Below are 24576 nucleotides of genomic sequence, written 5' to 3'. Positions count from 1 at the left end.
TAGGAGAGCATGTTTGGTTTAGCCCATCACTCTAATTCAGTTTTCATCACTCAATTTTTATAACTAAAATGTTGAACTCGTATCTCATATCTCTTTAAAGTATTACTAATACTGTATTAATACAAAATAACTCCATGTATTTACATATTAAGATGGTCATAATTTTAATTTACCTAATTTTTAAATACTCAATTTTGTGTTTAATTATTGAAAAAAAATATATGGGATTAAAAAAAATTATTGGAAAAAGTTGGAAGAACACTATGAATATGATTTTTTGGTTGGTAGGCCATAATTTAAAATCTTGTCAAGAAGAGATAAAAGATTAATTGGATATATATCTCTAATTTAGTGGCACAAATTGCTCTATTATTAAGGAAATCAGGATTCAAATTTTCCTCCCATGTAATTATTGTATTGATAAAAATATGGAGTAGTACAGTATATATCAATATGGTAAGACTCTGAATCAAGAGCTTTGGAAATGTAGGACAAAAAAAATTCAAAATATTTATCAACATAACAAATAAAATTCTTGTGTCTATTTATTTATTTATTTCTCCAAGTAATTCATCATAGTGTCTATTTGATATTTGCTTATTTTACTGAAATTGAAAACTTTTTGTTGAATGTACTATATATAAATATAAAAGTTAGCTGAAATAGTATAGTAAAACCTATGAATAGTACAAAAAAACGTGCAGTAAAACCCATAAATAGTAGCGAAAATAAGTTAAATAGTAAAAAAAATAACAAAAAATAAGCTATTCAAACACAACCATAATTTTTATTAAAAAAAAAAAAGGAAAAAGAAAAATGTAAGTTTTACCTAAGAATTTAAACTTGTATGGTCAGATTCTAACTGTGAATATTGATGATGACGCATTCATCATTCAAAATTTGAAGTGGGGTTCGTGGGAACCCAACGTCGTCTATGGTTCTTCAATTTAAACTATTTAACCCCAAACCCGTCTCTCCCTCACACACTCACACACACACACAGAAAAGCACAAAAAGAGAGAGAAAGAAATGAAAATGTTGGTGGCGAAGCAATCATATGAGGAAAGCCGTGGCAACAGAGTGGAAGTGAATAAGAGAAGACTGGAAGCCCTCAATCTCCCTTTGCTTTCTCAAGCTCTCAAATCTTCCTCTTCTCCCAAACCCTCTTCTCTCTCTCTCTCTCTCTCTCTCTCTCTCTCTCTCTCTCTCTCTCTCTGTTTTTTTTTTTTTTTTTTTTTTTTTTTTTTTGGTTACTAAAATCTGTCATTTTTATGTGTTTCTATTCCATACTCATTTATGGCATGTTTGGATGTTTAAAAAAGGAGGGGGAGTAGAGTAGAGGGAGGGAGAGTAATGCAATTACTTTATTTGGAAGTTTTTTAAAGGATGAGGGGGAGGGGTTTGGAGGAGTTTGGAGGGGTTTGAACTCCCTCTAACCCCCCAATTTTAATTCCCCCAAATTGGAGAGATTTGGAGGGAGAGTAGAGTACATAAACTATTGACCAAGTAAATTACCTAATTTATCCTTATTATATTAACAAAATTACACAAGGGGAAGGACTAATTAATCCTTTCCCCCTTACTAATTTCAAAAACATCCAAATAAGGTGGAGGTGAATCATTCTCCTCTACTCTCCTCCCCACTACTCCCCTTCCCTCTACTCCCCTCTACTCTCCTCCCTCTCTAAACTTCCAAACAAGCTATTACTCTTTTTGATGCCCACATTAACATAGACGAAGCAGGCCAAACCCCGTGTGGTGCTGAAGCAATTGGTCGTGGTCAGGAGGTCCACTCACTTTGCCAACAAGCGGGTGAATCGATCGTTTTGTTCATTTCCTCAAATACTAGTCCCTAATGAACCATTTTAGTCCTTAAAAGTTTAAAGCGATCAATTTTAGTCCCTATTATAAAAAAAGTGATCTCTTTTAGTCCCGACTAAAATTTTTGAAGTTCTAAAGATCAATCACTTTTAGTGTTTTTTTAGACTAAAAGCTGTCACTTTAAACTTCAGTGACTAAAACAGCTCATGTTCTAAAGTTTAGGACCAGCGATATATTTTGGCCTTCCATTTATATTAAGATTTTATGTTACAACATCATGCTATTGCTGTTGCTGACAGGTTGCTGTGGACAGCGTGGCAATACCTAGAAGGTATATTTGATTAAAATGTTAACCGTTAGCAAATAGGATGATCTATTTCGTATAATTTTTTAGATGTATGGTTTTAATTTTTTTTGTGGGGATGTGTGTACGATTTTTGGTAGGCAAAGAGAGTTGTCCAACCGGGTATATGCCTCGCCTGAAGCCCGAGCAGAAGCTCAAGAGAAAGCGGAAAAATTAGAAATGGGTCTAGAACCTGTTTATCCAACATTTACAAAGTCAATGCTGCGACCCCATGTCACTGGTGGATTCTGGCTGGTATTAGAATTGGTTTTTCTGCTTAACTTATTTAACAACTTCTCAAAGTACATTGGTGTGTTATCTAACTAAGACGTTGGGACTCAGGCTTTTCTTTTTCTCTGACATGTATTGATGAGTTTATTAGTATACAAATAACATTAACAGAAGTAGTAAAAAACAACATGTCAATTAAAGAGGTAACAACGGGTATGAGATAAAATAGAATGACGGAAAAGAATATAATGTGGCCAACCATGATTATTATGTTGAGGATTTATAGTTCCCCAAAATTTTGGAACTAAAGGCTTGGTTTTTTATTGTGTTTTAATTTACAGTGGCTTAGAAAGGATGAAATTATATCATTTAGCCTGGAAGTATAATCGCATACCTGATCCATGAATAACTTAAAAACTGATTGCATTTGCTTTTCCAAAGCAAAATATAATTGTATAACTAGTTCTGCCAGAGTAGAAATTCACTAAATGGGGACTAGAGGGAGAAAGTTGACTGGGGTTGCATTATAGCTGAATAATGTGGCAGATTACTCTCACTTGGTTTGGGGGCACCAGCATGTTTCAGTAATGAAGATGGACTAGTCACTATCTGTTCTGAGAACGTTGAAGACTTGAAACATATATATTTAAAATGATAAATATGTCATCCTTATACCTATAATGGATTGAGGCTGATTTACCTTTGGAGTAATTTGGAGTAACAGTCATAATGATTCTGGTTAAATTTGATAACAGGGTCTTCCAATCCAATTCTGCTTTCGGAACCTTCCAAAGTGTAATGCTGTTATGACTTTGATAGATGAGGATGGTGATGAGTATCCAACAATATACTTGGTTCATAAAATAGGACTGACTGGTGGATGGAAAGGGTTTGCTGTTGCTCATCATTTGCTAGTTGGGGATGCAGTAGTATTTCAATTAATCCAGCCAACAACATTTAAGGTGATTGATCATTTATCAATGGAATTTAACTAAGCACCTTGTTCTTCTTGTTATTCCTCACAATCATCAACTTCTTGTTGTTGTTGTTGCTGTTGTGAAGTTTCATGTTTGAATTAGGCTGTGCTAACATTTGTTTATTGTCTTCCAAATACTCTTGATGGGCATGCGGCATGTGTGTGCGATCATAGATTTTTATTATATATAATACTATCACTTTCCTTTCAGCTACTATGCAAACTAATGTGAATCTGTAACCTATGCAATTTATCCCTTGTCAATAACTTGTAGGGCTTTTCCTTCTTGCTACTCCCTGTCACAGAGGGAAATTTTCACATTTTATGGCTTCTTGTGTGTATATGTACTAAGGCTGTGTTTGTTTTGGGTGAAAAGCATTTCCGAAAATGCTTTTCTGAATTTACGGGTGTTTGGTTGCACTGAAAAATCGATTTTCCGGAAATTAATTTCCGTTGACTGTCGGTCAGAGGTGAAAATGGATTCCGTTCCTATTTTCACTTCAAATCCTATTTTCCGGAAAACCCAAAAACAGAGAGCACGAAGAGGGAGAGGGAGAAAGAAAGAGAGAGCCCAGCGCCATCGTCGATCCAAGCCCAGCGCCCAGCGCCCATCGTCGGCGGCCACGAACCGCCGATCCAAGCCGAGAGACCATCGCCGGCGACTACGAACCCACGAACCCAGTCCCCATCGCCTCACTGCAACGATCGCGCCTTCGATCCAGTCGCGCCTTCGATTGCGCCATGCCATCGCCGTCGATCGTCGATCGTCGATCCTTCGAACCCAGCGCTCTTCGCACCGGCGAGTCGCATCGCGCCGCGCCGCGCCGTGCCGTCGATCGTCGTCTTCCTCGATCTCTCCGTTTTTTTTTTTTTTTAAGTTTGATTGTTGTTTTTGTTTTTTTTTTTGATGAACTGATTGTTGTTGTGTTGTGGTTGTTGTGTTGTTGTTGCCGGAATTTGGTGTTGTTGTTGTTGTTATTGTTGTGTTGTTGCCGGAATTTGTTGTGTTGTTGAGAAAATGTGAAATTTTTTCCAGAAAATAGCATTTTTAGAATACATCCAAACACATGAAAATATTTTCCCCAACAATTTTCATAATTCAACCAAACGCTTAAAAATATTTTTCTTTTCCGAAAAATAACATTTTCGGAAAATATGTATTTTCCGGAAAACGTTTTACACGAAACAAACACAGCCTAAATGTACTTCTATTTTCTTTTTAGGTGTACATCATCTGGGTGAAAGGTTCTGAAGAGGGTAATTAGCTTTAAGCCTTACTTGCTTGGATGATGGAGCCAATTGAATTAATACAGGTAACTGTTTTTGAAATGATAGTTCTACTAGCTCTGAGTTTTAGTATAATCCATAAATATATTAGAATTTTGTATACTTGAAATGAAATAATGACGACATCTATTTTGGATGTTGGCTAAATTGCAATTGCACAATGTTAGACCTAATGGTTCGGAGTTCAGACCTTGTGTCCAATGGGACCAAGAAAGGTCTTTTCGTTGTTTTTGATGATGCTGTAAATCAATGGATTTTAGTTGTCTTTGTACTTATTCATGAACCAGACATTTGATTCCTTCCAAACCAACCAATTGCCATTTCCACCGGCATTTGTGTTTGGCAGGTATAACCTGTTTTTTAACCGTTGAACCACAGGACTTATCGTGACTCTCTTAGTATCAGATCAAAAGGAGGGAGTAACCTAAATTTTTTTACATAAAAGTTTATATGAAAGGCACTTTCCTTATCCTTATAGTTCTCTGATATTCCTTGTTGTTACTCATGGAAACATCTATTAAAACCTATACAGAAGTTTACAGGCACTGTATGTACGAATAGGGCAATTATAAGGCCATCATGTAACTTCATATGACATGAAATGTGGTTACTGATAAATGACACATTTTTGCTTGCATATGCATGCAATAGCAGTGTTCCCACACAAGGGCACGGGCATGATCCCACGCAGTATGCCATATCCACTTGTGTTTAATTTTTTTTAAAGAGACTATTCAAACTCTGTTCGCTCAACTGACATATATATATATATATATATATATATTTATATATCAATATGCAATCTTCCCCCACCAACTGTATTAAACTTTTTGATTGCAATTCATGTTAGTACTACTCTCTCCACAAGTGAGATAAATATATTTGTCTAGTCTAAAGAGGAATTAAAATTAAAAGGCCTATTTTCTTGGAGAAATGCTTTGTTCACAAAATTTTCATAACAAATCCTAGGTGACAAGTCGTTATTTGTTATTATGGGTGGGCAAAAAAGTAATTTAAGTTGTGGATTCAAATTAGAACCAATAATAACTTATCACTTATAATTTGTTGTGAAAATATTGTCGATCAATCACTTCTTATTTTCTTGTGTGCCTCTAAAATGTGGTAGATAAGTATGATATTATTCCTAATTTTTAGTGTCATTTTGAGCTTATACTCTTGAACCTTCCACTTGAATTTATTTATTTATTCTTGTTATTGGTTGTAGGTGAAAGGGCCTTGACAAGTTCTGTTTTCCATTTTGTCATGAGTTTTTTGTGGACCTCCATACTCATGTTGTCTATAGAAACACTACATGTAACTTGCTCCACTAAAGCTGTTTAGTTTTAGCTATAATCATGGTAGTTTTTCAAATGTTTATTCTCCTGTTAATATGGATTTGTTGGAGACAATGAGCTATCTAATGGTCAATTGATGAACTAGTCTTTTGTTTTATTCCTCATTCTTTAACTTTGTTTTAAAATTTCATTCTCTGCAATAGAGACTGCTAATTGCATGTTGTTTGGAATGTCTGGTGGGAATAAATATGAACGCAAAATGCTAAACACCTATTGATACAACATTAGTTACACCATTTCACACAAGAGGCCAATCATAACATGTCAATTTATCAATTGTGAAGTTTATATAAAGTTGCAGAAACTTGCAATAATCCAAAAATATATCACAAATCAGGCTGAATCCCTAATTGAAATCTTAATCACTAAAAAAATAATTGAAAATTTGTTTATTATGTTGTGGATGTGAAACTAACCAATCATGGAACTCTGTAAATTTTATAGTTAGTAAACAGTATCGTTTAAAAGCCCTTTTTATCATTAAAAATTTGTTGAGGCTCATTCTCAACAAAGCTCAGCAGGACAAAGGGCCTAGAATCACGAGCAGACCAAAAGAAACAGCTAATCAAAAATCATACGAATGGTTCACGGGTCCATGAGATAGGTCTAGAAGAAGCAAACGGGCTTGAATAAGCCTGGAAAGAGAAAAGAAACAAACCCATGGGAAATATGAAGAAAAGAAAGAATGGGCCACAGCAGGCCCAACGTGATAAAAAAACAAGGAGAGTAACGGGCTAATGGAGAACCCATGAGCCCAAAGGATGAGGTATATAGAGCAATTGGGCCAAGGAAGTCCAAAATGAGTTAGCAAAAGTCCATGGGTGAAACAGAACTAAAATGGGCTAGGGATGCCCACAAGAAAAAAGGGACATTGGAGCTCGCAAGAAATGAAAGAAGGAACTCAGTAAGTATACTGGGTTACGGAGAGGGAAAGCACACGGCAGGCCCAAAGGGGCCTGGCAGGATTACGATAGGTAGCAGAAATAACAATCTGGCATGGCAGGGGATGCCAAGCCACAAAGCAAAACACCTAAACTAAAGGGAAGCCCAACTGATCCTACAGAGCTCAACCTTCCAAAGAAAGGGAGAAGTCATGAACGTTGGCCTGCCGGAGATACATTCCACACCAGAAAAGGCCAAATAGCGCACGGCAGGATATGCGCACCCATTCTCAGACCTCGGCAAATGAATGAAACATCAATAAGGTAACGCATGCGTATGACCCAGGCGTCACCAGCCTATACCTAGCCACTATGGGAAAGGGTGACGTAATGGGTGAGGGCAAGGTCTGGCGGTGGGGAGAGGAGTGGAAACCCATTTTGTGTTTCTTACCCAGACTCTTTCGGTGGGCACAGTCCTGCTGGGATGACATGCCACCCAAAAGAGGTAAGGGTGGGTAATAACCACTGGGTGCATGCCATGAGAAACTGAGAGAAAGAGGGGACACACTGGATGAAATAAAGAAGTAACCTTCGTTGTCTGAGAACCACAGGTCAATGGTGGTGGTCAGAACCATTGACTCGGTAAGCGGTCGGCAAAAGGCTACCATATTAGAATAGGGCCATAAGGAGGCTAGAACAGTAAAATTGGCCACGGCAGACCCTATATAAGAGACCCATGGCTGTGTGCAAAAGAGGGGGAGGCAAGGAGTGATCGAAAACAGAGAGAAGAGAATTTTAAGAAAGAAAACAGAGAGAAAAGAATTTTAAGAAAGGAAACAGAGAGAAAACAAAACGTTTATGGCAGGCATGCACCTAAATGGGTTATCCCCCTCTCTCCCTCAATAGCCTTGTCCTCGGAGAGAAATACGACCTATACTCGGGCACATATCATTTAGGGCTAGCCTCTCAAAGCAATTAATTTCACCGTTGAAGTTATTTGCGTTGAGGGAGCAGTTTTCCCTTCCGTGGTTAGAGTCCCGTGGCTATACTTAGTGTGGCAGACTTGCTCTTTTTTTTTTTTTTTTTACTTATCCCGCTCTAATCCTTTGTTTAAGTGTTATTCTTTAAAAGTCAGGCCTTTTAAGTTATTTATCTTGTTTATTGCGAAAGAAATAGCAAATGTATTTTCTTTACGTTTTCTATATTATGTCTGCCTGCCATAACCTGTTGACAATGACTTTGCCTGCTGTGAGCTCTTAAATAGACTTTGGCAAACACGGTGAAGATTGCGCACATGCTGGGCCAAGGTGTGCTTCAATTGGGCCGGTCCCGACTCCTCACCCAGAAACAACTTGGGCTTAGTGCGGCAGGAATTTGCCCAACATCTCAATCCAGGCCCCCCTCTTTACAAAATTTAAATGAAAACATTCATAACATGCATTATTTAAAAAATCTTATTGTTTGATTAATATTTATTTTAAAAAATAGCTTAAATAAAATAATTTAATTAATTCATTTAGTTATTTACTAATAGATTTTACAATTGAAATGGACCAAAATCCTATTCTAATGTGGCATAGCAAATTAGCAACAATAAATATTATGCTTTAATTTTAAAATATTATATAGATATATAGATGAAATGAATAATTTGCAGTAGGGTGGTAACTTGATTGATTCAAGATAGTAGAGAATGAGGGAATGAAATTCAAGGAAAGGAAAGAGGAAAATTGCGTGGCTTATTTATTGTTAATATTCATCAATTATGAGTTGTGACAAGTAACTGATTTGAATGAAGCAGCTAACTTAGTAACTCACTAACAACTTCGAATAGCACTAACTCCCAATCATCTCATTTAATAATACAACAATTATAAGTACGATGCATGTACAACAATTATAAGTACAATAGACAATACATTCAGGGGCATGCTTTTCAAGAGAACTTTCATAGAGCTCATCTAACCACATAGGTAGGGTGTGCATGGGTTGGGTTGAGGAGATTTTTCGACTCAACCTATCATGGTAAGTTAAAAAAAAATTCAACCCAACCTAACCTAATCCATATGGATTGGATTGAACCCATGAGTCGGACAATTTTTTTTTATTACTATTTGTTGATGGTCATTTTGGAAGTTAAATGAGAAAAGAGCCCAACAACACGGGCAGAAAAGGAGTTGGTAAACACATAGAAAAAAAAAAAAAAAAAACCATTAAGCCTAAGTGGCAGGAATAATGAGTCACAGGTCCATAAAATAAACAAATGGGTATTGAGGAAGCAAATAGGCCTAAAAGAGCTCAGAAAGAGAGATAGCAAACCCATGGACAGTATATGATGTAGAAAAGTAAAAATGGGTCACGACAGGCCCGAAGTAATGCAAGCAAAGAAAATAAGGGATTGATGGCAAGCCCATGAACCCCAAAGATGAGGACAAGGTAATTGGGCCGGGGAAGCCCAATGAAGTTAGTAAAAGCCCATGAGAACACAGAGTTAAGAAATGGGTCAAAGATGCCCAAGAGAAAAAATGGGACACAAGAGCCCACAAGTAATGTGATGAAAAAACTAATGGCTATACTGAGTCATTGGGGAAAGAATAAACAGCAGGTTCAAAGAGGTCCAGCAGGATTGGATCAAATAAATATCACAGTAGGAATGACAGAGTGATATGACAGAAAATGATAGCAATCAAAGGAGTGGACTAAAAGAAGGCAAAGCCCAGCCCCTAAGGGGAGTGGGAAACCATAAAGTAACTCACATAAAAGGTCAAGGAAGGATGGTAGACTATGCAGGCAAACTTCTAGACCATGGAGAACGTATGAGCAGTAAACATATTTTGGACATATATGAAAGGAAGACATACGCAAGGCCTAGGCACCACCAGCCTGTACCCAGCCAATATGGGACATGGTGGGGTTATGGGTCAGAGGTAAGAGGGCATGGTTTAGCGGTGGGAGAGGGAAAAACCTATTCTGCGGCTCCTGCTCAAGCTCTTTTGGGGGGTATGTCTTGCTGGGATGACATACCACCCAAAAGAAGCAAGGTTGAGTTGGAACCACTAGGTGCATGCCACGAGGGATAGAGAGAAAGAGCACCCACACCATGGTAAGAAAGGGTGCTACGGCAGACTAATAAATAAAATAGCTTTCCTTTGTTTGGAAAGGGAGAGTGGCACATAGACGGACCAGTGGTAGTCGACAAGTACACCCAGACTAAACAAAGGTGGTTAAGGGTTAAAACAATAAAATATGGTCGCAGCATGCACTATAAAAGGAGACCCTTGTCGTGCCCAAAAAGAAATGAGGACAAAAGAATCAAAGTAAGAATCATCTCTGAGGAAACATGAAATAGAAAACAAGTGTAAAAGAAAAGAAAGAAAAGAAAAGAGGAAAACTAAAAAACAAAGAAAGAAGAAAGGAAAAAAATAGAGAGTTAGATCGGCAGGCACGCACCAATAGGTTGATTCCCTCTCTCCCTCTCAAAATCCTGCTCTCTGCCAAAAGCAAAAGGGGGTTTTCCTCCGGGCACCAACCATTCAGATTCGCTTCCCTCAAAGTAATTAACTTCCACGGTAGGATTTTTCACGGGAGGTTGATTGCGTTAAGAAGAAGCGTTCTTCCCTCTCTGGTCTTGGTCTTGTGGATTGGATTTGCTTTGATTTCATTCACCTCTAGATTGACCCATGTGTTGACCACTTATTAACTTGCTTTCTTTATAAAAGTAATTATCATTATTGATTATCTCTTTTAATTAAGGATTAATTGTTTACTTTAATTGAGAAGCCGAAGTATACTCTTTCTGTTTTATTATCATGTCTGCCTACCATAACTCATCCAGAATAGCTTTGCCTGCCGTAAGCATGTTCCTGGCAGACAAGACATAATTTACGCACAAGCCGGACCAGTTGAGTTGCAGCTGGATTGGCCTCAACTCCCTTACTTAGAACATTTAGGCCTAGTATCGCAGGAGATAGCCCAGCCCTATACAACAAAAAGGCCCGCTACATTGTCTAACTCATTAAAGCCCAAATTTCCATCCCACTTTCTACAAATTCATTGTATTGGGCTCTTTAGGCTTAAGTTCATCCATTCTTTGGACTAGGGACCCAAATTGTGTCCTTACAATTATTTTATATATATATATATATATATATATAGATTATTGGAAAAGTTGGAAGAGCACCATAAATTTGATTTTTTTGGTTTGTAGGCCATAATTTAAAATCTTGTAAAGAAGAGATAAGATGAATTGGATATATATCTTTAATTTAGTGGCACAAATTGCTCTATTTTATTAAAGAAATCGGGATTCAAATTTTCCTCCAATGTAATTATTGAATATTGATAAAAATATACTCGTATATATCAATATGGTAAGACCTTGAATCAAGAGCTTTGGAAAGGCAGGGGAAAAAAAATCTCCATCATGCGTCTATTTATTTATTTTTGGTGTAAATGCTCTTTTTGTCCCTACATTTTGGGGTCATTTCTATTTTGGTCTCTACATTTCTATATTACCACTTTTAGTTCCTAATCCAATTAACGCTTATTATTTTAGTCCTTTCCGTCAGCCAACGAACGAAAATGGCTGATGTGGCTAACAGACTTATTAAAATAATAATTAAAATTTTATTTTGGCATTCAGCATCTAATTTAATTTTAATTAAGTAACAAAATTAAAAACAAAAAATTACAGATCTAAGAACATAACAACTTGTTCTTCAATGTTCTCCTTAAATCAAGAAATAAACCCAGCAACGACATCAAACCCAGAATCAAAGAGCAAACCCATAATCAAAGAGCATGAACATCAAAGAACATGAACATCACCAAATCAAAGAGCATGAACAAGTGCAAACACAAGAAAACCCACATGAAACCACACCCAAACCAAACCATCCAAAGAATAGAAACCCAGCAAAGCACTTAACTCATCCACTCCCAAACCAAACCATAATCAAAGAAATTTCGAATACCACCACAAGTTAATAACTTAAAAAACAAAAAGAATTTTTAAAATGCGAAATTCCCAGCAAATGCCAAAACCAAATCTCCAACAAACCCCAAACCCCAAATGCCTAAAACGATCATCGATCAGACCGACAACAACAACAAACCTTGCAATCCCAACCAATGAAGCCAGTCAAACCCAGCACCCACCAACAAGCTCCCTTCCAACGAGAGGAAACTGGATCGAGAAGACCGAGTGGTGTCGAAAAAGCTACGTCGCTTTGGCCAGATTACGGTATCGAGAAGACCGATAATGACATCGGAGCCGTAATTGGAATCGGACTAGAGACCGCGCTGGTTCCTGAGGTCGAGAAACTGAGGAGACCGAGTGGTGTGAAGCTCGCGATGGCGGTCCTTGAACACGGTGAGGACTGAGGGGTTTTTGTCGATTGTATCGGATTCACTTTGTGCGTGAGAGGCGAAGAAGCCATCTCTTTCTCTAAACCCAGATCCAAAGAGAAAGCCGAAAGAGAGATAGAGATAGAGATTTTGATTTAAGAGACAGAGAGAGCTTTAGATGAAAGATAGCATCATTTTAGACGAGAGAGAGCTTTAGTAATTTGAATCTAGTGGATGAGCAATGACCAAAATGTTTTTTATTTGGATTTCAAATAAAGGAAAGTGTCGGGTTTGCTCTTTCATTCTGGGTTTGATGTTGTTGCTGGGTTTTTTATTTTTATTTTTATTTTTTTTTTATTTAAGAAGAACATTAAAGAACAAGTTCTTATGTTGTTAGATCTGTAATTTTTTGTTTTTAATTTTTTTATTTAATTAAAACTAAATTAGATGCTGACATGGCATTTTTAATGCCAAAATAGATTTTTTAATTATTATTTTAATAAGTCCTTTAGCCACATTAGCCATTTCTGTCTGTTGGCTGACGGAAAGGATTAAAATAACAAGCGTTAATTGAATTAGGGACTAAGAGTGGTAAAATAAAAATTTAGGAACCAAAATAGAAATAACTCAAAATATAGAAACGAAAAGAGCATTTACGCCATTATTTTTTTTCTCCAAGTAATTCTTCATAGTTTTTATATTTCATTTTTTTAGTTAAAAAAGAAAAAGAAAAATATAAGTTTTACCTTAAGAATTTAAACTTGTACAGTCAGATTCTAGTCTAACTGTGAATGTGAGGTAGCTAGCTTCCGTACCGATGGAGACGCGTTCTTCATCATTCAAAATTTGAAGTGGGAACCCAACGGTCCTTTAGACTAGGGTTCTTCAATTTAACTATTTAAGCCAAAGCCCATCTCTCTCTCTCTCTCTCTCCCTCTCTCTCACACACACACACACACACAGAAAAAAGCAGAAAAAGAGAAAGAAAGAAACGAAAATGGTGGTGGCGAAGCAATCATACGAGGATAGCCGTCGCAAGAGAGTGGAAGAGAATAAGAAAAGAATGGAAGCCCTCAATCTCCCTCTGCTTTCTCAAGCTCTCAAAACTTCTCCCAAACCCTCTCCTGTATCTCTCTCTCTCTCTGTTTTTTTTTTTCCTCACTAAAATCTGTTATTTTTATGTGTTTCTATTCCGTACTCATTAGTCTTTTTGATGCCCACATTCACATAGACGAAGCAGGCCAAACCCCGTGTGGTGGAGAAGCAATTGGTCGTGGTTAGGAGGTCCACTCGCTTTGCCAACAAGCCTGCACCTATTTACAAAGAAGTGAGTCTGTGAATCGTTTTGTTCATTTCCTCAAACACTAGTCCCTAATGAACCATTTTAGTCCTTAAAAGTGATCGCTTTAAACTTCAGGGACTAAAACCGCTTATGTTCTAAAGTTTAGGACCAACATTATATTTTGGCCTTTCATTTATGTCAAGATTTTATGTTACAACATTATGCTATTATTGCTAACAGGTTGCTGTGGACCGCGTGGCAATACCCAGAAGGTATTTTTGATTCAAATGTTAATGTGTTAGCAAATAGAATGATCTATTTCATATAATTTTTTTTTATGGGGGATGTGTAGGATTTTAGGTAGGCAAAGGAATTTGTCAAACCTGGTACTTGCCTCGCCTGAAGCCATAGCAGAAGCTGATGAGAAAGCGGAAAAATTAGTATTGGGTCTACCACCTGGTTATCCAATATTGACAAGGTCAATGCAGCCATCCCATGTCGCTGGTGGATTTTGGCTGGTAAGAGAATTGGTTTTTCTGCTAAACTTATTTAACAACTTCTCAAAGGACATAAGTGTGTTATCTAACTAAGATGTTAGAACTCAGGCCTTTCTTTTTCTCTGATATGTATTGATGGGTTATTAGTATATAAATAACATTAGTGGAAGAAGTAAAAATAACATGTCTTACGAGTGACTTCGGATAAAATAGAATGGCTGAAAAGAATATATGTGGCTACCATGATTATTCTATTGAGGATTATAGTTTCCCAAAATTTTGGAACTAAAGGCTTGGTTGTTGTTCTGTATTAATTTACAGTGGCTTGGAAAGCACTAAGTTATGTGATTCAGCCTGTATAAGTAAAATCACATACCTGATCCATGAATAACTTAAAATTTGATTGCATTTTCTTGTCCAAAGAAAAATTTAATTGTGTAAATAGTTCTGCCAGAGTAGAAATCCACTAAATAGGGACTAGAGGGTGAAAGTTGACATATGGTTACGTTAGATTTGAATAATGTGGCAGATTGCCCTCACTTGGATTGGGGGCACCTGCCTGTTTCAGTAATGAAGATGGACTAGTTACCATCTGTTCTGAGAACGTAGAAGACTTGGAACTATATATATATAATGATAAATATGTCATCCTTGATCCATACTATACCTGTAATTTGGGGTAACAGTCATAATGATTCTGGTAAAATTTGATAACAGGGTCTTCCAGTCGATTTCTGCAAGCTGAACCTTCCAAGTCGTGATGATGTTATGACTTTGATAGATGAGGATGGTGATGAGTATCCAACAATATATCTAGCCCGTAAAAGAGGACTGAGTGGTGGATGGAAAGGGTTTGCTGTTGCTCATCATTTGGTACATGGGGATGCAGTAGTATTTCAATTAATTGGGCGAACAACATTTAAGGTGATTGATCATTTTATCTACGGCATTTAACTAAGCACCTTTTTCTTCTTGTTATTCCTCTCAATCATCAAATTATTGTTGTTGTGAAGTTTCATGTTCGAATTAGGCTATGCTAACATTTTTTTATGGTCTTCCAAATTCTCTTGATGGGCATGGTGCATGCGCATATATATATATATATGCATGCTATTATAGATTGTTATGTATGATACCATCACTTTCCTTTTTCTTTTATACAAACTAATTTGTATCTTTAACTTATGTAAGTTATCCCTTTTCAATAAACTCGTGGGCTTTTCCCTTCTGCTAGTCCCTGTCATCGAGGGGAATTTTTACATTTTATGTCTTCTTATATGTAAATGTACTAAATGTACTTCTATTTTCTTTCTAGGTGTACATCATCAGGGTGAATGGTTCTGAGGAGGGAAATAATGGAGCCAATTGAATTAATACAGGTAACCTTTTTTGAAATGATAGCTCTAGATATTGGATTATACTCATTGTTGGTCCCCTGAGTTTTAGTATAATCCATAAATATGTTAGAATTTTGTATACGTCTGCTTTCTCGTCATTAGCTATAATACTTGCAATGAAATAATGACAACATCTATTTTGGATGTTGGCTAAATTGTAATTGCACAATGTTAGACCTTATGGCTTGGAGTTCATACCTTGTGTCCAATGGGACCAAGAAAGGTCTATTCATTTTTTTTTATGATGCTGTAACTCAATGGATTTTAGTTGTCTTCGTACTTATTCACGAACCAGACACGTGAGAACTTCCAAACCAATTGCCATTTCCACTGGCATTTGAGTTTGGCTGCTTTAACCTGTTTTTTAACCATTAAACTACATATCTTGATTCTCTTAGTATCAGATCAAAGGGAGGGAGTAGCCTAAATTTTTTTACATAAAAGTTTATATGAAAGGCACTTTCCTTAATCCTTATAGTTCTCTGATATTAAAACCTATGCAAAAGTTTTGGTTTTCTTTTGTCTTGTCTTAAGTGAATGGAGGAAAAAGATTGTTATAGGCACTGTATGTATGGATTGGGAATTATAAAGCCATTGTGTAACTTCATATGACATGATCTCATATGATTGCAACATCAGATGTAGAAATGTGGTTGCTGATATATGACACATCTATTTGCATATGCATGCAATAGCAGTGTCCCCACACAAGGACATGGGCAGTATGCCATATCCACTTGTGTTCAATGTTCTTTAAAGAGACTATTCAAATTTTGTTGGCTCGACTGACATATATATCAATATGCAACCTTTTCCCACCAACTGTATTAAACTTTTTGATTACAATTCATGTTAATACTCGCTCCACAAGTGATATAAATATATGTCTAGTCTAAAGAGGAAATAAAATTAAAAGGCCTATTTTCTTGTGTGCCTCTAATCATATTAATTTATTCTGTTCAATTGAAATATTTATCAAACTTCTGTTGGTTGCAGGTAAAAGGGTCTTGGCATGTTCTGTTTTCCACTTTGTCATGAGTTTTTTGCGGACCTCCATACTCATGTTGTCTATAGAAACACTAGATGTAACTTGCTCCACTAAAGCTGTTTAGTTTTAGCTCTAATCAAGGTAGTTTTTCTAATGTTTATTCTCCTGTTAAAATGGGTTTGTAGGAGACAATGAGCTATCTAATGATCAATTGATGAACTAGTCCTTTGTTCTATCCTCTCATTCTTTAACTTTGTTTTAAAATTTCATTCTCTGTAGTGGAGACAGCTAATTGCATGATGTTTGGAATGTCTGGTGGGAATAAAATATGAAAGCAAAATGCTAAACACCTATTGGTACAATTAGGGGTGTTCGCGGTGCGGTGCGATGTGGTTTTAGGCCATTTTTAGCCCCACATTTTGCGGTGCGGTGTATAAAAATTCACCTGCTATATAAAAAATTCAACATATATATCACCATACAATTCAAAATGTATCAGTAATATCACTATCTCAAATTCTCAAGTATACATCAAACATGTAATGAAGTCAAATACTTTGAATAAGGTAGAGTGGCAAGCAACTTAAATGTTTTAACTATCAAAATCTAATGCTCTTCAATCCTCACTTTAGATCAAGAATATGAAGTAAAGAGTTTATGTGAAACACCAGGTACAAAGCAAAAAGGATTTACCCATACTCAAAGCAATTCTAGTCATGCCTACTAATTTCAAGTTTCAATTATCAAAACCATAATGTAAACAAGTCTAAAGCAAAGCATGAAATGAATTACAAATCCAAAACATAAAAAAAATATCTAACATAAAAAAAAAAAAAATATATATATATATATATATTGTAATATCCCTGATCCCCCAAACGATTGAGGTTATATACCCAATTTACATCGTGATGCGTCAAACCTAAGTTGTATGAGGCGTTTAAAGCCTCTATACTCCCAAGCACCCTGAACATATTCGAGGCGCACTGCGTGGGGGATAACGTGAAAAACCTAAGGAAATTTCTCGTCAAATTACCCATTGGGATAGTCATCCCTCCCTCGACAAAGGCTACCATGGGAATGACTACCTCCCCCGTTTTTCTGTCATGCGACCAGGTTTGGGAGGAAGCGTACCTCATACCCACTGTTGAGCGAATCCTATACTTAATCCTAAATGATTCCATTTGCTCCTCGGAATCAACTGGATGCTTAAATCTACCCATTTTCTAACAATAGCAGAGAACGAATTGATACAGAAGATGGAAAACTAGGGAGGGTTAAGGAAACTTACAAATATGGAAAATAATCTCCTCGGACGGACTCCTGGTATTTATGAGAGCGTGGAGTAATGAGAGAAAGACAGATTCAATGAATACGTATTGAGAGAGAGAGCGATTCGTAACTGAAGAAAGATTTGATTTGAAAGACACTTTACAAGAGCACAGAAAGTAGGGGCGGGAAAAACCCCGCCCATAAATGCAAAGAATCCCCCACCGTTAGATTTACATCAGGTCGTTGAACGTGTGGGACAGCAGAGCAGTTACCATTTAATAATGGCGTGCCCATGACGCCAAAGCGTCAGGAGCGTGCCTTGGGCAAACAAAAAGACATTCTGAAATCGGGGGAAACCTACGAAGTAAATGGGGGTTGGATATCAAAATCTCCTTTTTTCCGAGGTGGCAAAAAACGAGATTTTGAAGGGCTATTGTGGGGCCTGTTAGGTAAAAAAGGTATAGTAATCCTCAGAAATGCGCTCAGGGCCCAAAAGCCCAATCCGAGAACATGTAGTAATCCGAGGACAGCCTAAAAAGTTTTATTCTTATCATATGGGTGGTATGGAAGAAACGAGTAGATATTATATACCACGGCATGACATACGTCCGAGGACAACAAAGTCCGAGGTCAAGGTAACTTTCGTGCTAGCGGAAAGACCCCACCAAGTTGTATCTGAACTGGAAATCGGATATAGCTTAGGAGGCGTCGGGGAAGCTAGCAAATATCTTTTTGAGGCCATCACCTCCACATTAAATGCTTTCTAGCTAACAGTTTGGCCGCATTAATGTGGAGGTGATACCTGAACAGTAACTAAGCAGCTTTATGGCCACTAAGCTGAAGGTTCCGGTAGGTACTGGATGGGACAGAAAGGAGTTCCCAGGATAAGAACTACACGTGTACGATGGAAACAGGAGGAGAACAGAGTATATAACATAAGAATGAAGAAAACAAAGAGAAGGGGGAGAGGCAGAAAAAAGAAGAAAAAAAGAAAAAAGAAAAAAAAAGAGAGAGACCAGTTGAAAGAGAGCCGAGGATAATAATCCTCATAGAGCAAACCGAAAGTATCCCTCATTGATTGATGAGTAGAACCCTTTCGGAAAAACAATAATAGTTCTTGGACCCATACTCTAAAAATTTATTGTTTGGGCTTATTGGGCTGTAAACCCATCACTCAGGGTCAATCCAATTTGAGTCTCTACAATAGCAAAAATAAGTTAAAATGTTGAATAGTAAAAGAAAAAATAGCAAAAAATAAAAGTTATCTAAACGCAAGCATAATTTTTATATGTAAAAAAAAGAAAAAGAAAAATGTAAGTTTTACCTAAGAATTTAAACTTGTACGGTCAGATTCTAGTTGTGGATATTGATGATGACGCATTCATCATTCAAAATTTGAAGTGGGATTCGTGGGAACCCAGCGTCTATGGCTCTTCAATTTAAACTATTTAACCCCAAACCCATCTCTCCCTCACACACTCACACACACAGAGAAAAGCACAAAAAGAGAGAGAAAGAAACGAAAATGTTGGTGGCGAAGCAATCATACGAGGAAAGCCGTGGCAACAGAGTGGAAGTGAATAAGAAGAGAATGGAAGCCCTCAATCTCTCTCTCTCTCTCTCTCTCTGTTTTTGTTAATACTAAAATATTTCTGTGTTTCTATTCCATAATCATTTACTCTTTTTGATGCCCACATTCACATAGACGAAGCAGGCCAAACCCCGTGTGGTGCAGAAGCAGTTGGTCGTGGTCAGGAGGTCCACTCACTTTGCCAAAAGCGAGTGAATCAATCGTTTTGTTCATTTCCTCAAATACTAGTCCAACCATTTTAGTCCTTAAAGTTTAAAGTGATCAATTTTAGTCCCTATTATATATATATAAAAAAAAAAGTGATCTCTTTTAGTCCCAACTAAAATTTTCAAAGTACTAAAGATCAATCACTTTTAGTGTTTTTTTAGACTAAAAGCTGTCACTTTAAACTTCAGTGACCAAAACCGCTCATGTTCTAAAGTTTAGGACCAGCGATATATTTTGGCATTCATTTATATTAAGATTTTCTGTTACAACGTCATGCTATTGCTGTTGCTGACAGGTTGCTGTGGACAGCGTGGCAATACCCAGAAGGTATATTTGATTCAAATGTTAACCGTTAGCAAATAGAATGATCTATTTCGTATAATTTTTTAGATGTATGGTTTTAATTTTTTTGTGGGGGTGTGTAGGATTTTTGGTAGGCAAAGAGAGTTGTCCAACCGGGTAAATGCCTCGCCTGAAGCCCGAGCAGAAGCTCAAGAGAAAGTGGAAAAATTAGAAATGGGTCTAGAACCTGTTTATCCAACATTTACAAAGTCAATGCTGCGACCCCATGTCACTGGTGGATTCTGGCTGGTATTAGAATTGGTTTTTCTGCTTAACTTATTTAACAACTTCTCAAAGTACATTGGTGTGTTATCTAACTAAGATGTTGGGACTCAGGCTTTTCTTTTTCTCTGACATGTATTGATGAGTTTATTAGTATACAAACAACATTAACAGAAGTTGTAAAGAACAACATGTCAATTAAAGAGGTAACAACGGGTATGAGATAAAATAGAATGACGGAAAAGAATATAATGTGGCCAACCATGATTATTATGTTGAGGATTTATAGTTCCCCAAAATTTTGGAACTAAAGGCTTGGTTTTTGTTGTGTTTTAATTTACAGTGGCTTAGAAAGGATGAAATTATATCATTTAGCCTGGAAGTATAATCGCATAGCTGATCCATGAATAACTTAAAAACTGATTGCATTTGCTTTTCCAAAGCAAAATATAATTGTATAACTAGTTCTGCCAGAGTAGAAATTCACTAAATGGGGACTAGAGGGAGAAAGTTGACTGGGGTTGCATTATAGTTGAATAATGTGGCAGATTACTCTCACTTGGTTTGGGGGCACCTGCATGTTTCAGTAATGAAGATGGACTAGTCACCATCTGTTCTGAGAACGTTGAAGACTTGAAACATATATATTTAAAATGATAAATATGTCATCCTTATACCTATAATGGATTGAAGCTGATTTACCTTTGGAGTAATTTGGAGTAACAGTCATAATGATTCTGGTTAAATTTGGTAACAGGGTCTTCCAATCCAATTCTGCTTTCGGAACCTTCCAAAGCGTAATGCTGTTATGACTTTGATAGATGAGGATGGTGATGAGTATCCAACAATATACTTGGTTCATAAAATAGGACTGACTGGTGGATGGAAAGGGTTCGCTGTTGCTCATCATCTGGTAGTTGGGGATGCAGTAGTATTTCAATTAATCTGGCCAACGACATTTAAGGTGATCGATCATTTATCAATGGAATTTAACTAAGCACCTTGTTCTTCTTGTTATTCCTCTCAATCATCAACTTCTTGTTGTTGTTGTTGTGAAGTTTCAAGTTTGAATTAGGCTGTGCTAACATTGGTTTATTGTCTTCCAAATACTCTTGATGGGCATGCGGCATGAGTGCGCGATCATAGATTATTATTATATATAATACTATCACTTTCCTTTCAGCTACCATGCAAACTAATGTGAATCTGTAACCTATGCAAGTTATCCCTTGTCAATAACTTGTAGGGCTTTTCCTTTTTGCTACTAAATTTTTACATTTTATGGCTTCTTGTGTGTATATGTACTAAATGTACTTCTATTTTCCTTTTAGGTGTACATCATCAGGGTGAAAGGTTCTGAAGAGGGTAATTAGCTTTAAGTCTTACTTGCTTGGATGATGGAGCCAATTGAATTAATACAGGTAACTGTTTTTGAAATGATAGCTCTAGCTCTGAGTTTTAGTATAATCCATAAATATATTAGAATTTTGTGTACTTGAAATGAAATAATGACGACATCTATTTTGGATGTTGGCTAAATTGCAATTGCACAATGTTAGACCTAATGGTTCGGAGTTCAGACCTTGTGTCCAATGGGACCAAGAAAGGTCTTTTCGTAGTTTTTGATGATGCTGTAAATCACTGGATTTTAGTTGTCTTTGTACTTATTCATGAACCAGACATTTGATTCCTTCCAAACTAACCAATTGCCATTTCCACCGGCATTTGTGTTTGGCAGCTATAACCTGTTTTTTAACCGTTGAACCACAGGACTTATCTTGACTCTCTTAGTATCAGATCAAAAGGAGGGAGTAACCTAAATTTTTTTACATAGAAGTTTATATGAAAGGCACTTTCCTTATCCTTATAGTTCTTTGATATTCCTTTTTGTTACTCATGGAAACATCTATTAAAACCTATACAGAAGTTTACAGGCACTGTATGTACGAATAGGGCAATTGTAAGGCCATCATGTAACTTCATATGTCATGAAATGTGGCTACTGATAAATGACACATTTTTGCTTGCATATGCATGCAATAGCAGTGTTCCCACACAAGGGCTTGGGCATGATCCCACGCAGTATGCCATATCCACTTGTGTTTAATATTTTTTTTAAAGAGACACACACATATATATATATATATCAATATACAACCTTCCCCCACCAACTGTATTAAACTTTTTGATTGCAATTCATGTTAGTACTACTCTCTCCACAAGTGATATAATATATATGTCTAGTGGAGAACTAAAATTAAAAGACCTATTTTCTTGGAGAAATGCTTTGTTCACAAATTTTCATAACAAATCCTAAGTGACAAGTTGTTTTGTTATTTGTTATTATGGGTGGACAAAAAAGTAATTTAAGTTGTTAATTCAAATTAGAACCAATAACAATTTACCATTTATGATTTGTTGTGAAAATATTGTGGATCAACTACTTCTTATTTTCTTGTGTGCCTCTAAAATGTGGTAGATAAGTATGACATTATTCCTAATTTTTAGGATCGTTTTGAGCTTATACTCTTGAACCTTCCACTTGAATTTATTTATTCTGTTCAATTGAAATATTTCAAACTCTTGTTGTTGGTTGCAGGTGAAAGGGCCTTGACAAGTTCTGTTTTCCATTTTGTCACGAGTTTTTTGTGGACCTCCATACTCATGTTGTCTATAGAAACACTACGTGTAACTTGCTCCACTAAAGCTGTTTAGTTTTAGCTCTAATCATGGTAGTTTTTCAAATGTTTATTCTCCTGTTAATATGGATTTGTTGGAGACAATGAGCTATCTAATGGTCAATTGATGAGCTAGTCTTTTGTTTTATTCCTCATTCTTTAACGTTGTTTTAAAATTTCATTCTCTGCAATAGAGACAGCTAATTGCATGCTGTTTGGAATGTCCGGTGGGAATAAATATGAATGCAAAATGCTAAACACCTATTGATACAACATTAGTTACACCATTTCACACGAGAGGCCAATCATAACATGTCAATTTAGCAGTTGTGGAATTTATATCAAGTTGCAGAAACTTGCAATAATCCAAAAATATATCACAAATCAGGCTTAATCCCTAATTGAAATCTTAATCACTAAAAAAATAATTGAAAATTTGTTTATTATGTTGTGGATGTGAAACTAACCAATCATGGCACTTTGTAAATTTTATAGTTAGTAAACAATATCATTTAAAAGCCCTTTTTATTATTAAAAATTTAAATGAAAACATTCATAATATGCATTATTTAAAAAATCTTATTGTTTGATTAATATTTATTTTAAAAAATAGCTTAAATAAAATAAAATAATTAATTAATTTAGTTATTTCCTAAGGTTGCATTTGTTTTGGGTGAAAACCATTTTCGAAAATGCTTTTCTGTAATTTCGGGTGTTTGGTTGCACATGAAAAATTAATTTTCCGGAAATCCTTTTCAGTTGACCGTGAGTCAAGGGTGAAAAGGAATTCCATTTTTATTTTCACTTCAAATAACCATTTTCGGAAAACAGAGAAGAGAGCACGAAGAGAGAGACCCAGTGAGTCAGAGAGAGAGAGAGAGCACGAACCGCCACTCCAAGCCCAGAGCCCATCACCGGCGACCTTCGACCCACAAACCCACCAGTCGCACCGCGCCAGCGAGACCCAGCGAGTTGCACTGCACTGCGTCGATCGAATCCAGTGGCTTGACCGCAACGATTTGACTGGATTTGATGATTTTTTTTCTTTGGTTTTGTTTCTTTTGTGGCTTTTGATTGCCGGAGTTTGCTACCGTGGGTTGAAATGGAGTTTCGGTGGTGTGTAGTGTTGGGATTTAGCTGTGATTTTGAAATTTTTTGTAATAAAATTTGTTTGGATGCTAAGAAAATAGGTGAGAAAATGTGAAAAATGTGTAGGAAAATAGCATTTTCATAATAGAACTAAACACATGAAAATATTTTCTACAACAATTTTCATAATGCAACCAAACACTTGAAAATCTTTTCATTTCCGAAAAATAGGCTATTTTCCGGAAAATATTTTACGGCAACCAAACACAGCCTAATAGATTTTACAATTGAAATGGACCAAAATCCTATTCTAATGCGGCATATCAAATTAGCAACAATAAATATTATGCTTTAATTTTAAAATATTATATAGATATATAGATTAAATGAATAATTTGCAATAGGGTGGTAACTTGATTGATTTGAGATAGTAGAGAATGAGGGAATGAAATTTAAGGAAAGGAAAGAGGAAAATTGTGTGGCTTTTTTATTGTTAATATTCATCAGTTATGAGTTGTGACAAATAACTGAATTGAATGAAACAACTAACTCAGTAACTCACTAACAACTTCGAATAGCACTAACTCCCAATCATCTCATTTAACAATACAACAATTATAAGTACAATGCATGTACAACAATTTTAAGTACAATAGACAATACATTTAGGGGCATGCTTTTCAAGAGGCCTTTCATAGAGCTCAGCTAATCACATAGGTAGGGTGTGCATAGGTTGGGTTGAGGAGATTTTTTGACTCAACCCATCATGGT

The 24576-nt window shown here is 36.4% G+C and overlaps 2 protein-coding genes across 2 annotated transcripts; both read left to right on the top strand.

The window, feature by feature from the left end:
- The first annotated feature begins 1035 nt into the window (after window positions 1-1035).
- Window positions 1036-22864, top strand: LOC111996044 (B3 domain-containing protein At5g42700). The gene is made up of 7 exons (XM_065772782.1): window positions 1036-1086; window positions 1735-1812; window positions 19770-19801; window positions 19900-20065; window positions 20796-21002; window positions 21370-21459; window positions 22638-22864. The coding sequence occupies exons 1-6, from the start codon at window positions 1036-1038 to the stop codon at window positions 21409-21411; spliced, it is 576 nt and encodes a 191-aa protein (XP_065628854.1). The 3' UTR covers window positions 21412-21459; window positions 22638-22864.
- On the top strand, window positions 13161-16639 carry LOC136061049 (B3 domain-containing protein At5g42700-like). Its single transcript, XM_065772642.1, has 7 exons — window positions 13161-13366; window positions 13472-13567; window positions 13763-13794; window positions 13875-14040; window positions 14737-14943; window positions 15335-15398; window positions 16413-16639. Exons 1-6 carry the CDS (start codon window positions 13238-13240, stop codon window positions 15386-15388), a joined length of 684 nt encoding a protein of 227 aa, XP_065628714.1. The 5' UTR covers window positions 13161-13237; the 3' UTR covers window positions 15389-15398; window positions 16413-16639.
- Window positions 22865-24576: the final 1712 nt, after the last annotated feature.

Source organism: Quercus suber, unplaced genomic scaffold (genome assembly GCF_002906115.3).
Source record: "Quercus suber isolate HL8 unplaced genomic scaffold, Cork oak 2.0 scaffold_5, whole genome shotgun sequence".
Lineage (NCBI taxonomy): Eukaryota > Viridiplantae > Streptophyta > Magnoliopsida > Fagales > Fagaceae > Quercus > Quercus suber.
Note: the sequence above shows the minus strand (reverse complement) of the source record. Positions and strands in the feature narration are given on the sequence as shown.